This window comes from Salvelinus namaycush, chromosome 1, assembly GCF_016432855.1.
Source record: "Salvelinus namaycush isolate Seneca chromosome 1, SaNama_1.0, whole genome shotgun sequence".
NCBI classification, from domain to species: Eukaryota; Metazoa; Chordata; class Actinopteri; order Salmoniformes; family Salmonidae; genus Salvelinus; species Salvelinus namaycush.
Genome location: NC_052307.1, coordinates 63,278,131 through 63,295,404, shown reverse-complemented (window position 1 = coordinate 63,295,404; position 17,274 = coordinate 63,278,131). Strand labels below are relative to the sequence as shown.

Sequence of the window (17,274 nt, the reverse complement as noted above, 5' to 3'; positions counted from 1 at the left end):
CTCCTCCCTCCATCTTTTTTAGATGTCCCCCTGGCCACATGGTGAAGGTGAACGGTACTGGAAAGTTCTGCGTCTACACCCTGTGTGCCAGTCGGCCGTGCCACCGGGGCACCTGCGTGGCACAGTCGCCCTCCAAGTTCACGTGCCACTGCCCCGAGGGCTACCGGGGGCACCACTGCGAGGTGGCGCTGGCCATCTACCGAGACGACGTGGGCCTGAGCTTCAGCTCCCTGTTCGCCATTTGCATCTGCTTCATGGCTCTGCTAGGTAGCTATACCAACTACTGCCTGCTCTGGCTCTGGTGACTGACCGCCCCACCTGCCTGCCACCTGTCTGTCTGTCTGTCTCTCTGTCTGCCACCCCTCCGTCCATCTGTCTCTCTGTCTGTCTGCCTGTCTGTGTCATCTCCATGGTAACACTGGACATCAAATCCTTCCCTTTTTTGCTCTTCTCCCCGTCCCGTTCAACCTCTTGTCGGGGCCATCAGCTGAAGTAGAACACTGTGCTGTAAGTCCATTGACAGGTCTAGTAGAAATTGCCTCTAGTCAAACAATTGCCTGAGTCAAACAGTGACAGTGTGTGGGCAGCGTATGGACCGTGCTGTGGTAGCAAGGTCCAGCTTACACTCTAGTTATAACAGGCAGTGCAAATGAGTCCCTTTTGACCTTTGACCAGTACTCAGTAGTCCACCTTGATACGTGCCTTTTGGTCAATCTAGTGTCAGCCAGTCATAGTCCGTCACTAGATCAGGTGTTAATGTGCTGGCCGTCTCCCGCCGTCCTCCCCTCTACCCTCATTGGACAGTCAGCTTAAGCCGTTGCTCCAAGCAGACCAATAAAAACAGTTTGCTGAGCTCAAAATGATCATTTCCCCTCTCGTACCTTTGCTTAATTTTAAAGGCAACATGACCTTGATCATCCACAGCCACTGTTGCTTTTTAAGTGTTCATTACTTGATTTGTAGGCGCACAATGTGCTGTTTACCGAAGCCCAAAGAAATTGAGATCAATGCACTAGGGCTTTGGATAGAATTTCAATTGGCCAAGCATTCCACGCACAGAAACTTAAGTATCAAGAGAGAGGTTTTCTTCCCAGCTGCATTCAATCCAGTTTGTTTGGAGTCAATCCAAGCAGTTGAATAACTGGGTAAAGGGCTCTGGGTCTCTTGACATTAAGCCGAACAGAAAGCATCTCATTCTGAGGCTTCCTTTTCTTAACGGCTAATAGGTTTATGGCATGATGCGAACGCTATACGCCTCCACCTCCTCACCCACTCCAATTCCTCCTCACACCCACCTCTCTCCTCCGCTGGATGCAGAAGGAACCTCTCCGTTCTGTCACACGTTCTCAGCTAGCTACTGTACAGCTGGGAGGAAATAGCGAGAGGCCTTACTCCTCTTGTCCGAAAAGTAGATCTCAGTCAAGCTTGCCAGAACTATACTGGAGAGGGAAAAAGTTGTATCTGTGAAAATTACCCAATGTTCAGTTTTGCTGTCATAGACTAAAAGCTCAAATATTTTTGTTGGGAATAAGCTGTGCCTTTTGACTGCAGTGTGTGGGTGTTTGTAGGAGGGTGGTGTTAGGCTCAGTTAAAGGGTCCAGCTTTTAGGTCTTGCTTGTTAGATCAATGATCGGTGTGTAAATAAAGATGAGTGTGTAGCCCTAAAGGACCTGTTCAGGCCCATAGAGCCACAGAGATAATAGCAGGTGTAATGCACCGGGTGTGTGCTGCCAAGGTGACTTATATTGAGGGGCAGAGAGGACATCTCTCCAGATACTGTACCTCCTGATATTTGTGTATTTTCCCACAATTTGAATAGCCAATAATGCCTTGTTTTTTGCAGACTTGCAGCCTCTCCTCTGGCTATGTTTGTTTGTATGTCTCAGTATGCCCCTTAGCCATCCAGCGGGCTCTAACCTATGACTACAGGAGCTTATGCTCTGGCTTTACACCACTGTGCCAGAGGGCTCGTCATGGGCACGATCAACGATTACAATATAATGACATCATCTACTGTATGACTACGGTCTGTTAGTCTGCAGATGTTTCAAGGTTGTCCAGTGACCTCAATGATAAGAGACACATGCAAAAGGCACAGGTGTCCGCAGTGTACAGGAGTAGGAATTTACAGAAAGAACCCCCTACTTGGTGGAATGTACAGAATAAATCCCTGTTTGACTCCATAGTAGGGGTAGCTGATTGGGTAACATGCTGTGGTTGCCGGCCTAACCTCTCCATCCGTGAGAAGAGCCTCGCTACCCATGGAGCTGGACTGCTTGGGCCAGCGTGGTGCCAGGCTCTGTTCGGTGGTTGTGTATCCGTGAAAACACTCAGGGTTGCTGATGTGGAAGTGAATTGACGAGCAGTGTCTTACTGCTTCCTCTCCTCACGCCAGGGCGCCTTATAAAAACACAGTGAGTCAGAACTCTGAACTGAGAGGGAGAGATGGAGAGGCCTCACACACATCATCCTATTAATGGTAATTAAACCAGATTGCACCTCGAACCACTATACTAGAATACACAATGCGCATGGCAATCCACATAATACAATGCATTGTTTGTCCAATAATGTCTTATCTGAAATGGAGAGATTGATGTACTTCTCAATTCATTTTATTGAATGAAATGGCATCACCAACTGCTACCTGAATCACTTAGCAAGACATTTCTACGCATTTTTTTGTGAGAGTGTATTTTACTCAGCGGCATCGCCAGATGGTTGTCAGTGCGATTATTTTTTTTTTTAATTGAGAGGTTCGGGGCTGAAATCAGTGAACCAACAAGTGGTCCTGTTTATGCCACGGCCAAATAGCTCAAATGCTGTTGTGACGCAGTTGAATCTGCTTGTCACGCGTGCTCTCTCACCAGCCTGCTCGTTATGGCGCACACCTGACACCTTCGTTACCATCAGCGCATTATGACACTCACCTGGACTCCGTCACCTCCTTGATTACCTGCCCTGTACATGTCACTCCCTTTGGTTCCTTCCCCAGGCGTTATTGTTTCTGTTCCAGTGTTAAGTCCTTTGCGTTGTTTGTGTTTTTTGTTTGATGTGGCATTTACTTATTTTATTAAAACACTCACTCCCTGAACTTGCTTCCCGACTCTCAGCGCACACCGTTACACTGCTACTCTCCTCAAATGTCCCCATACTTGTCAAATTCCTACCTGTGTATGGTGTATAGAATTACATTTTTTTTAATGAATATTTAAATATGTTGGACGAACGTTAGAGTAGAGCGATACTATTTCATGTACTTTTGAAATGACTGAGTTACAAGCATCCTTTTGTCACCATGTAAAGCTCTGTGCCATAAGATATTTTAATCACATTTATAATAAAACACTATTCTGAAAACCCGTTTTGTCTTCATAATTTGTTTTCCATACTCATATCCTCATCTTTCTCTGTCATTTCCATTGTTCTGATTCAACCTTTGTTCTTAAGGTTTCTTTGTCTTTAATCAGTAATATTTATGTTGTCTTCTTCCTACTTTGTTACTGAAACGGCTTGTTGATTGTTGTCTGCATAACCTATATTGTTTGTCCAATAATTCACAGAGTTACCTGTTATTGACTAATTGCAAAAAGTATTGATCTCTAGCAAGATACAACATCAATTATCCATCATTAAGCTATAGGGATACAGAGCGAATGTTTCTAACTACACTGGTACTGAGTGTTGTCTACCAGCTGTGTGTGTAACAACAGGTTCTAAGAGATTGTAAATCTGGCAAGTGAGGCTACACACTGAAAATGCATGGTTGAAAGGAATGTAACAGCTTGGTTCCCCACTATTTCAAGGTGTTGACTGATAATTCTGGATAACTGACGTCCACCATATACGCACGCACGCACGCACGCACGCACGCACGCACGCACGCACGCACGCACGCACGCACGCACGCACGCACGCACACACACACACACACACACACACACAGGGAAGTGAGACTGTTCAGTCTGACTTCCCAGTGTGTGTGTGTGTATGTATTCATGTGTGGGTGCAGTGTAGGCTCAGCCTCATCCCTGCAGTCCTGCACTCGGTTCCAGATTAGTTTAGCTTTTCATCCTAAAGTCTGAGTCTGTTGTGAGGTGGGGTTGAAAAAGTAGTCTCAGTCAGAGAGAGAGGAATACAGCTCTATAAAATATCCCTCTTTTATGTCTCCTCTTTATTGTCCTGCCTGTATCCGGATTAGTTTCCACGGCGACAGGCATAAATGCCACAGCTGTTATACGGTGATGTTGGCTGGAGCCTTTTAAATGTGTCTCTGGACTGTGTGTCTCTTAGAAAAAAGGCTATTTTGCTGTCTCCACAGGAAAACCCTTTGAAGAACCCTTTTGGTTCAAGGTAGAACCCTCCTGGCTTCCATGTAGAACCGTTTCCACAGAGTGTTCTACATGGAGCCCAAAAGGGTTGTACTTGGAACCAAAAAGGGTTCTATCTGGAACTCAAAAGGGTTATCCTATGGAGTCTACACTGTGGGTTTGGAGTCTCAGCTGGCTTATTGCTAGGGATGGAATGAGGGTTATATGACAAACCATTTAGCCAGTGAGTGATAACCTGGAACCAATAGAGGTATGAGATGAGCAAAAAGTGGAGCAGAGAGAGAGAGAGAGAGTCAATGAGAGAGGACAGAAATACAGTGAGAGCGAATGACAGAGAATGGAGGGATGGCAGGGAGGGAGAGGTACACAGACACCGAAAGACAGCGAAAGGGATTAGAGGTACAAGGGATTGAACGAGTAAAGGAAGAGAGAAATGGAAAGACACACACTGAGTAATAGATTGAGGAATGGAGGGAGCGAGCACAGGCTCTGCTAGGCTCGCTGCAGTAAACAGCATTATAGTTTGATAGCCTTGAGCCTGCTCATTATTGACTAGGATTGATTTATTTAGAGATTCTCATCTCGCCATGCTCTCACTACAGGGATGTTCTCACTATGGGGTAACAGAGGAGAGAGGGAAAACAGGCTTGTCTTCCTCTATCCACGTTCATATGGGTCCGAGATGAGAAAAGTCTACACTATATACTGTCCTGATGCATAAAGACTCGAGCTATCGTTACACAATATGGATTCGTGCTGAAATCACACATGTAACTGTTTCAGTATTTTGCCATACGGTATGCAAAACAGTATGCTTTGCTCTTGGTTGAATTATACACTTGTCTTATAATTAGGTATTTCATGACTAGTAAATTGCAACCTTTTTCTCACTCAAAAAAACCCCAAGTGGTGCAGAAAAACAAACAAACATTCTTCAGTATAATAACGTTCTTTTTTTTTACTCCAAATGAATGCATCTTAGGACACAACATGATGCACATGCCAGTTACAGTGTCTATATTACATTTTACGAGTGTGGTAGACAGAATATTTTTTTTTTTGTGATATTCCATAGCCTGGTATAGACTGTGGTGTGTGTTAGACATTGGGATGCATGTGTCTATCTTAGGGTTACGGAGAAGCTTGTGTGAGGTCGTTCGTTGGGTGATGCAATCGATAGTACAGGCTTTGTTAGGGTTCTGATACGAGAGGAGGGGAGAGGAGAGGAGGAGAAGAGATGAGAGGGAAAAAAATGGCTTGGAGGCAGACTGCAGCTAGCCCGCCACTCAGACCTCCTCTGCTTGGTAATCAGAGCAACAGTCCAGCTCCTGCAGAGAACAGACACACATCTCTCAATCGGAGAGGGCCTTTGAAGAGACACAACCCAATAGGGAAGTCTCTATGAGCTCTGACCTGAACCTAACTTCAGAGTAACCTTTTTCTTCATCACACAACACTCTGAATCCAAGTGATGACAGACAGTCATACACAAACACTGTGTTTTGGAGTTCGAGGCGGTGGCCTTCAGAACACACAACTAGAGCAGCACCGTGTGTCAATCTCTGAGACTTTTTTTAACACCTCACTCTCACCTAGATGAACATGTCTCGTCTTAAGACAATTGCAACATTTCAGTAATGTTGCAATAGATAGAGAAACAGACAGACATGGGATTGCATATTCCCGTGCAATAGACCCAGCGCTACAAAGCCCCCTAAAAAGCGACTAGATTTGCTTGTGACACGTGTGCGAGGAGGGTGAGCGTTGTCTTCATAAATTGATATCAATTTGTTTTGCCGGTGTTGCAGCTTGTTTCTGGCTGGGTACACCGGTGCCTAACTTCTGACGAGTGAGAGTTCACTCAGAGATTGCCCTGATAATTGGGAGATTTAAATTCAATCAGTCTCAGCCTGTCACCCTGGTCCCCTTGCTAAGTGACACCTTATCAAACTACTGATAGCTGAGCACGCAACAATCAACAGATAGAACCAAAAACAAATAAGGGCAATTGAGAGGGAGAGAGGGATATCAAAAGGGAATTTGAACAAACTGAAATGACAGACAGACAGACAGAGAGAGCGAGAGGGAGAGAGATGCAGGAGGGGAGGAGGAAATCTGAGGAATGATCAAAGCAGAGAAGTTGAGTCAAATCAGGTGTGATGGGAGCGGTACAGGATAGAGATATTTATGGAGAAGTACTGTATGGGTACATAATATACTCTAAAGGTCACAGAAGTCTATAGGGGGGGATTGATTTTGAGAGTACCACTTGCCACTCTGCAAAGAGAGCTCTTATTTGGTAGCCGTCCTAGCAGTCAGTCAGCAGTCTGCCTGTCAGGCCTCTCAGCACAGCCATCATGCTGATAATGCAATGCCAAATCAACGCAGTAGAAACGGTTCACCCAGTCACTTCTAATCAAACTGAACCAGGAACTTTCTCTCTCTCTCTCTGTGTGCGTCTGTCTCTTCCTCCTTCTGTGCTCTCCGGTGCCCCCTAGTGCTGCTGCTGGGCATCTTCCTGTACACCCGCTGGCGCAGTTACAAGGGCCTAAAGGAGGGCGTTTACCACGTGTCAGCTCACCATGACGGCTGGGAGGACATCAGAGAGAACGTGCTCAACTACGACGAGGAAGGAGGAGGAGAGGAGGACCAGGTAAGAGCGAACACATCTATGTCTCCTACACACAATGGGATAATGTGCCTTTTGGTCCCTTGTCACAAACGGTTCCAACGAAGACAGTTCCAGACTGAATCTGTGAAGTGAAATAATTCAGTTTGGATTACAGGCTAGGCATTATGGGTACTACATTTGCTCAAGCACACTGCTCTTCTCCACCATGCCATTGTAACACCTTCTCATTCTGGTTCACCTCCTATTTCAACTAGGAAGCAACTAGTGGAGTGTTTGTATATTCACAATCTCTTTACACACAATTAGACATAATGTGATTATCGGATGCTTGGTGATGCTGCCATACTTTAGGTCCTCTGGTGGATCTTTAGACGTGAGCAAAGCACACTATGCACACTTTTCTCATCAGGTAATCCATTACAGAGCACACCCACGCGTGTGTCATTCACTCCTCCACTCTACCGTTCCTCCATCCTCCGTTTCTCCAGGGCCCGGGCTTCCATCTCTCCAGAGTGAAGCACGGCCGTGGTAACGAGGGTGAATCAGTCTCGCCTGAATCGAATGAGCGTTGAAGTGATTGTGTGTTATATAAAAATGGATGTTCTCTAGCCCTCGTTCCAATATTTCCCCCGTGCTCTGTTGAAGTGAAACACTACCCTCGCCCCCTTCTCGTTCTCTCAGATGACTTTGTGTATTCGGCTAATACGATCTGTCACCTCTCCACTAGCAGAGAATTAATCTGGATTTTGCTCACTAAGGGAGGAAATGAAGACAGATTGTAAACGTAGCAGGTAGAGCATACGGAAAAAGGGATACCGCTGAGGAAGCTCTGCTATACTCTCTTTTTTTTCTTCTCCTCACTCTCACCATCCCGCTCTATGATGTGATGTTTTACTTCTGTTTGAATCCCAGGAAGAGTAGCTGCTGCCTTGGCAACAGCTAATGGGGATCCTAATAACATTCGAAAATACTCTCTATTGCTCCATCTGTCCATTTGTTCCTCCTTTCCATTCTATTTTGACATTCCTCTCTCCTCTGTGTGTGTGTGTATAGAATGCCTATGATATGGCCGAGCTACAGAAGTCTCTCCAGCCCAGTCCGGCCCAGTCTGTCCAGTACAGCCGCTCCAGAGCCATCCACCAACATCACCACACCCAGCACCAACATCCCCAGCCCCAGGACACTCTTAGCAGGTTGGGCGCCAACACCGCCCTCTCCTCCTTCACCACCACCCTGCGGAGGGACGTGCCGCCCATCAGAACCCCCGCCCAGGGCCAGAGCAGGCCCCTCCTGCTGGCCAGAAAGAGCCTGTCCTTCTCCAGCCAGGACCTGGCCCGCTACCTGTGTGAGATCATCCGGGATGCTGACCAGGCTCCAGAGACGGCCCCCTTCGACTCCCTGCAGGTGTTCTCCACGGAGGGGGGAGGCTCGCTGGCCGGGTCCCTCAGCTCCTTCAGCTCAGCCGGGCTGGAGGAGGACACGGCTAGGGGCCAAGACTCCCTGAAGGATTGGGGCCCACGTTTCGAGAAACTCAAAGCCCTCTACGAGAAGACCGAGGCCAATGACCTCTGAACGCTGAGGGAGACCAAGCTACTGTACTGCAGAGACCACCAAACAGCAGGAAACTACAGAGCTACAGGAAACTAATTGGAAGCATAGGAGGAAAGAGAGAAGTTTGGGAAGGAGAGAGAGACTGATGGAGAGCTTGGCCTCTCTCCTCTCTGAGAGTGACTTATTCTCCACAGGGTTTTTCCCTCTAAACGGGCCTAGAGCGAGGCTGAGGCTGGGACTGACGTTAACCTAACCGGGCCTATAGCTGAGACTCACTGTTCACTGGATAATGGGAGCTGCCAATCAATGACACGGACAGATTAATTATGGCACTTACCGAGCATGGCACACAGACCTATTGTAGTGACTTGCGGTTGACAATGATTCGGGTGAAAATGTTATTATATTTGTCAGTGAAATGAATTGCGAGGATTGCCTGGCACCTCTTGGACCTTGATATACCGTATTCCGTTCTCTATGTCTGTAATACATCAGTGTTTTAAAAACTGCTTAGACATTTGATACAGGATTTTTCTGTGGCCTTCCAGTGGGCTCTCTTTCTAAAATCACTTTGCTGGGTGTGCAGTCAACAGTTAACAGTTGTGCTCGTAAGTTATATCCTAAACTTCTCCTTACTTGATTTGGTTTTCTATTCACTTCACTCTCCCCTCTATTCATTTATATTCACCGGAGGGAGAGAGCTCAGAAATCAAGCTGGAGAGAAGAATAGAAAGGACAGAGGAGCTGAGGAAAGGGCCTTTTCTGTTTCTCAGCTTTAAACTTCTTTCTCAGGAATACCAAACATTCTGAACACCACCATTGCAGCTGAAGACCATGATATGAATACAAATGACTAATTCATCGTGAATGGCGGTCCAAGGTGAAAAAAAGTGCAGAGAGGGTGGCACCCGAAGCCTCCTATAGAATGGACAGTGGACACCCTCTGACCTTCGCTGTTGTTGCCATGGTGTTGTGGAGGCAGACATAGTTTACTGTATTCACTGATATGTCTGAAAGGGAGTGTTTACCAGTTGTGTTAGAGGTGGCGGGAGCTTTCACTGTAAACAGTATGAGCCCAGCAGTATGAGCGATGGAAGGGAAATGATCCATCTACATGGGTAGTCACACTAAGGATCTCACCAAGGGGGGTTCAGCTATTTATCTTCCCCAAGGCTGGAGGATGATGCACTTACCCCCACAAACAGTTCTCCCCTATCATATAAACCAGGACCAATCTGCCCGCAGTAAAAACCCTTCAGAAGCCAGCGTTCACTGCATTTGTGTTGTTCACCTCTGCTTTGAGAGAGGAGTGCAGCGTGGAGGTGAAATTAGCCGTATAATGCAGAAGGGAGGAAGAGGAAAGGAGGAAGGGAGGAAGTGGAAAGGAGGGAGAGTTTGTGCTCGTTCAAAGCACCTCTGGGACTCGGAGTTAAATGTGCTTGTGTGAGGAGCTGTGAAGCTCCATGGGGAGTAGAGAAGGGGACGGGAAAGGGTTTTGGAAATGGTTTGTTGCACAGCAAATGGAATAAATAAAAAGAAACGTAACCTCCCTCTGCGATAGACTAAACGCCACATTGTATTTCATGTATTTCGAGGTAGCGTCAGCACACCCTTCTCATTATTTTGATTTAGTTTCTATTTTTCCACTGCAGAGACGCTGCATGTTGAGCGTGACGGCACAACAGTAAAGGGTAGGAGTGTGTTAACACACATCAGAACACTAATCCTAATGGGAGTTGATGGCGGTGCTGTCATGCTGTAAACCAAAGGATCATGGGAGTTTTAAAAGTCGATTGAGAAGTCGACATTCTGATTACGGATTTCAAACGTGCCAATTTTTTGAAGGCAGCCACAACGTGAGTTTAAAATAGGATGGGGAGATGAGGGTATGGAATGCTGCCGCAATGCAATGCTTTTTTATAGACAACAAAAGCTCCTCAAGGGATGGAGTTCTGATTCATCTTCCGAGCACGGTAGGCCAGGAACCTGGCTTATAGAGGAGCTAGTAAAAATAATAATGATTAAAATGTGAAGATTGTGTTTGGGATTCACAGGATTTGTCTCTGGGTTGGGAAGAAGAGATTCTACTTTAATTTGTATCATAAATGGCTTCAACATTGTCTAATGGATACAGACATATTGTGGAATTTTATGTTTTTACCTCATTTGTATATAGAAAGATAAATTAAGTCATTGCTTTTTTAAATGTGTCAATGGAAGAACTATGGATCACGTACCGCTTCTTTAAGAAAAAGTGAACTTATTTTTTTTATCATTATCATGACCAGCTTTGAATATAGATATCTTGGTGTTTTGTATTTGCATCTATCTTTTTTCTCAATAAAGATTCATTTATTTGAATCAGTGATTTTCCTGATTGTTTGCATACAGCATGATGTGAGTTTATGGCAGGGTTCCCCAACTGGCGGCCCGAATTTGGCCCGCGTGTGGTTTTATTTTTGCGGCCCAAGTTACCTGAGCAAAAAAAACTTTAAGATGTTGTTCAAATTTCATTGTTTGACATAAAAAGAAAACTGTAAAAATACCAGGAAATCAGCTCCAAATTATTTGAATGATCCCACGCATGATAGAGTCTGTGATCGTATACAAATGTAAGCAAGGTTTGAAATATATCTGTCTGGGCTTCTTGCGGTAAATGTGTCATTATGTTCCGGACCCCCGACCATCCACGCAAGAAAATTATTATTATTATTTTTTTTAAATCGGCCCGTGGCTGAATCTAGTTGATGATCCCTGGTTTATGGTATATACAGGACTAGAAAAGAAAGTGAAAGCCTCAAGCAAGTTCTTGTTTTTGTACTTGGTATCGCCATCATTGCATTTATTCTCTTGCAATTAATGTTTTGGTGTGAACATCAAAAGAATGGAAAAATGACAGCAGAATACCAAATGTGAAGAAAAAAAAAGTTTTATACAAAAGCAACAGAGGAAACAAAGTCCCTTTCGATAAGAACATGGAACACTGATCAACGGTAAACTGCATTCACAAGGAAGATGAAACAACATAAAACATGATATGCCACACCAACTAGTGCAATTTCTCCACAGGCACGTCAAACAGGACCAACCCATTTACTGGGTGAACAGACAGACACAGAACAATAGGAGAGGAAATATCACAATCGCCAGATTAGCAGAGTCTTCTAGATTAAACACAGTGTTAAGTAATGAAGAAGACTGGCCCATAGAAAATTGTCATCGTGACTTGGAATGATTTTCAGATGGTACAAAATCTGATGCGGTCGACAGAATATTGGAAACATTCATGTAAACAATCTCCATTCAATCCCCAAAATGTTTATTTGATATTTAACCCCCCCACCCCCCCGTAAGATTTTCCTTTGTAAAGTTTCAAGTTTTGACAAAGCTTAAATCATGCAAAATACAACTATGAACAGGGACACGTGTACAACTTAGAATTTCATTTTTTCAGCACTGCAAGCAACTGTTAGGTTCAATAACATTAGACACATTTTACATCAACACAGAGATTAAATGGACAATGTTGAAGGCACTTTCATACTCAAGGTGTTCAATCTTTAAACAATAACATGATGCAATAAAATTACACACATTAACCATTTACAGTATTGAATAATTTGACATTACCCTGTTAAGTCTGAATTTGTCTACATCCGGATTTAGACTACAGTGCCTATCATAAGTATTCACCCCCCCCTTGGATTTCTTCAAATTTTATTGTGTTACAAAGCGGGATTCAAATGGATTTCATTTTTATCTACACAAAATACTGTAATGTCAAAGTGTAATAATATATTTTTTTTTTTAGATGAATGGAAAATAAAACATGAATTTAACTGGATTAGATAAGTATTCACCCCCCTGAGTCAATACATGTTTGAAACACCTTTGGCAGCGATTAATCTTCTCTAAGAGCTTTGCACAACTGGATTTTTGTCCATTATTCTTTTCTAAATTCTTTAAAGCTCTGTCAAGGTGTTGGGGATCATGGCTAGGCAGCAATTTTCAAGTCTTGCCATAGATTTTCAAGCAGATTTAAGCCAAAACTAACTTGGCCACTCAATAACATTTACTATCTTCTTGGTAAGCAACTCCAGTGTAGATTTGGCCTTGCGTGGCCAAACGTTTTGAGAATGACACATTCATTTTCACAAAGTCTGCTGCCTCAGTTTGTATGATGGCAATTTGCATATACTCCAGAATGTTATGAAGAGTGATCAGATGAATTGCAATTAATTGCAAAGTCCCTCTTTGCCATGCAAATGAACTGAATCCCCAAAAAACATTTCCACTGCATTTCAGCCCTGCCACAAAAGGAACAGCTGACATCATGTCAGTGATTCTCTCGTTAACACAGGTGTGAGTTTCGATGAGGACAAGGCTGGAGATCACTCTGTCATGCTGATTGAGTTCGAATAACAGACTGGAAGCTTCAGAAGGAGGGTGGTGCTTGGAATCATTGCTCTTCCTCTGTCAACCATGGTTACCTGCAAGGAAACATGTGCCGTCATCATTGCCTCGCACAAAAAGGGCTTCCCAGGCAAGGATATTGCTGCCAGTAAGATTGCACCTAAATCAACCACTTCAAGGAGAGCAGTTTAATTGTTGTGAAGAAGGCTTCAGGGCGCCCAAGAAAGTCCAGCAAGCGCCAGGACGTCCCCTAAAGTTGATTCAGCTGCGGTATCGGGGCACCACCAGTACAGAGCTTGCTCAGAAATGGCAGCAGGCAGGTGTGAGTGCATCTGCACGCACAGTGAGGCGAAGACTTTTGGAGGATGGTCTGGTGTGAAGAAGGGCAGCAAAGAAGCCACTTCTCTCTGGGACAGACTGATATTCTGCAAAAGGTACAGGGATTGGACTGTTGACCACTGGGGTAAAGTCATTTTCTCTGATGAATCCCCTTTCCGATTGTTTGGGGCATCTGGAAAAAAACTTGTCCAGAGAAGACAAGGTAAGCGCTACCATCAGTCCTGTGTCATGCCAACAGTAAAGCATCCTGAGACCATTCATGTGTGGGGTTGCTTCTCAGCCAAGGGAGTGGGCTCACTCACAATTTTGCCCAAGAACACACCCATGAATAAAGAATGGTACCAGCACATCCTCCGAGAGCAACTTCTCCCAACCATCCAGGAACAGTTTGGTGATGAACACTGCCTTTTCCAGCATGATGGAGCACCATGCCATAAGGCAAAAGTGATATCTAAGTGGCTCGGGGAACAAAACATCAATATTTTGGGTCCATGGCCAGGAAACTCCCCAGACCTTAATCCCATTGAGGACTTGTGGTCAATCCTCAAGAGATGGACAAACAAAAACCCACACATTCTGACAAACTCCAAGCATTGATTATGCAAGAATGGGCTGCCATCAGTCAGGATGTGACCCAGAAGTTAATTGATAGCATGCCAGGGCAGATTGCAGAGGTCTTGAAAAAGAAGGGTCAATACTGCAAATATTGACTCTTTGCATCAACTTCATGGAATTGTCAATAAAAGCCTTTGACACTTATGAAATGCTTGTAATTATACTTAAGTATTCCATAATAACATCTGACAAAAATATCTAAAGACACTGAGGCAGCAGACTTTGTGAAAATTTATATTTGTGTCATTCTCAAAACTTTTGTCCACAACTGTAGGTTATTGTCCTGCTGAAAGGTGAATTCCTCTCCCAGTATCTGGTGCAAAGCAGACTGAAGCAGGTTGTCCTCTAGGATTTTGCGTGTGCTTAGCTCCATCCCATTTCTTTTTATCCTGAAAAACTCCCCAGTCTCTGCCGATGTCAAGCATAACCATACCATGATGAAAATAAGGATACCGTACAGTTACTCAGTGATGCGTTGTGTTGGATTTGCCTCAAACATAAGGCTTTGCATTTAGGCCAGAAAGTGTATTCCTTTGCCGTGTTTTTTTGTTGTTGCAGTATTACTATAGTTTTGGAATAAATGTTTTTTTTGTGTTAAATTTTTTTTGGGGGGGGGGTATAGTCTGTAGAGCAGCTGTAACATTTCAACTATCTACTACCCCTACCCCTTATTCTAAATATAACCCTAACAGTAACATAACCCTAACAGTAACATAACCCTAACCGTAGCATAACCCTAACATAACCCTAACAGTAGCATAACCCTAACCGTAACATAACCCTAACCGTAACATAACCCTAACAGTAGCATAACCCTAACAGTAGCATAACCCTAACCGTAACATAACCCTAACCGTAACATAACCCTAACAGTAGCATAACCCTAACCGTAACATAACCCTAACCGTAACATAACCCTAACAGTAGCATAACCCTAACAGTAGCATAACCCTAACCGTAACATAACCCTAACCGTAACATAACCCTAACCGTAGCATAACCCTAACCGTAGCATAACCCTAACTGTAACATATCCCTAACAGTAGCATAACCCTAACAGTAGCATAACCCTAACCGTAGCATAACCCTAACCGTAACATAACCCTAACCGTAACATAACCCTAACAGTAGCATAACCCTAACAGTAGCATAACCCTAACAGTAGCATAACCCTAACAGTAGCATAACCCTAACAGTAACATAACCCTAACCGTAGCATAACCCTAACATAACCCTAACTGTAACATAACCCTAACAGTAGCATAACCCTAACAGTAGCATAACCCTAACCGTAACATAACCCTAACCGTAACATAACCCTAACCGTAGCATAACCCTAACCGTAGCATAACCCTAACTGTAACATATCCCTAACAGTAGCATAACCCTAACAGTAGCATAACCCTAACCGTAACATAACCCTAACCGTAACATAACCCTAACCGTAACATAACCCTAACCGTAGCATAACCCTAACAGTAGCATAACCCTAACAGTAGCATAACCCTAACAGTAGCATAACCCTAACAGTAACATAACCCTAACCGTAGCATAACCCTAACATAACCCTAACTGTAACATAACCCTAACAGTAGCATAACCCTAACAGTAGCATAACCCTAACCGCAACATAACCCTAACAGTAGCATAACCCTAACCGTAACATAACCCTAACCGTAACATAACCCTAACCGTAGCATAACCCTAACCGTAGCATAACCCTAACCGTAGCATAACCCTAACCGTAGCATAACCCTAACCGTAGCATAACCCTAACAGTAGCATAACCCTAACTGTAACATAACCCTAACAGTAACATAACCCTAACCGTAACATAACCCTAACCATAGCATAACCCTAACATAACCCTAACTGTAACATATTCCTAACAGTAGCATAACCCTAACCGTAACATAACCCTAACAGTAGCATAACCCTAACAGTAGCATAACCCTAACAGTAGCATAACCCTAACATAACCCTAACCGTAACATAACCCTAACCGTAGCATAACCCTAACTGTAACATAACCCTAACAGTAGCATAACCCTAACAGTAGCATAACCCTAACCGCAACATAACCCTAACAGTAGCATAACCCTAACTGTAACATAACCCTAACCGTAACATAACCCTAACCGTAGCATAACCCTAACCGTAGCATAACCCTAACCCTAACATATTCCTAACAGTAGCATAACCCTAACCGTAACATAACCCTAACAGTAGCATAACCCTAACAGTAGCATAACCCTAACAGTAGCATAACCCTAACAGTAGCATAACCCTAACAGTAGCATAACCCTAACATAACCCTAACCGTAACATAACCCTAACCGTAGCATAACCCAACCCTAACTGTAACATAACCCTAACAGTAGCATAACCCTAACCGCAACATAACCCTAACAGTAGCATAACCCTAACCGTAACATAACCCTAACCGTAGCATAACCCTAACCGTAGCATAACCCTAACCGTAGCATAACCCTAACCGTAGCATAACCCTAACCGTAGCATAACCCTAACAGTAGCATAACCCTAACAGTAGCATAACCCTAACCGCAACATAACCCTAACAGTAGCATAACCCTAACTGTAACATAACCCTAACCGTAGCATAACCCTAACCGTAGCATAACCCTAACAGTAGCATAACCCTAACAGTAGCATAACCCTAACAGTAGCATAACCCTAACAGTAGCATAACCCTAACAGTAGCATAACCCTAACCGTAACACGACCCTAACAGTAGCATAACCCTAACCGTAACATAACCCTAACCGTAACATAACCCTAACAGTAGCATAACCCTAACAGTAGCATAACCCTAACCGTAACATAACCCTAACCGTAGCATAACCCTAACATAACCCTAACTGTAACATATCCCTAACAGTAGCATAACCCTAACAGTAGCATAACCCTAACAGTAGCATAACCCTAACAGTAGCATAACCCTAACAGTAGCATAACCCTAACCGTAACATAACCCTAACCGTAACATAACCCTAACCGTAACATAACCCTAACCGTAGCATAACCCTAACATAACCCTAACTGTAACATATTCCTAACAGTAGCATAACCCTAACCGTAACATAACCCTAACAGTAGCATAACCCTAACAGTAGCATAACCCTAACATAACCCTAACCGTAACATAACCCTAACCGTAGCATAACCCTAACATAACCCTAACTGTAACATATTCCTAACAGTAGCATAACCCTAACCGTAACATAACCCTAACAGTAGCATAACCCTAACAGTAGCATAACCCTAACAGTAGCATAACCCTAACATAACCCTAACCGTAACATAACCCTAACCGTAGCATAACCCTAACATAACCCTAACTGTAACATAACCCTAACAGTAGCATAACCCTAA

General features: G+C 44.0%; 1 protein-coding gene across 1 annotated transcript in view; it reads left to right on the top strand.

Moving 5' to 3' along the window:
* Nucleotides 1-152, top strand: part of LOC120052524 (neural-cadherin-like) — a 189,751-nt gene extending 189,599 nt beyond the window's left edge. The window contains exon 33 of the mRNA XM_038999491.1: nt 23-152. Within this exon, the coding sequence (XP_038855419.1) occupies nt 23-45 (23 nt within the window). The 3' untranslated portion in view covers nt 46-152. The remainder of the gene's footprint in view (nt 1-22) is intronic.
* Nucleotides 153-17,274: the final 17,122 nt, after the last annotated feature.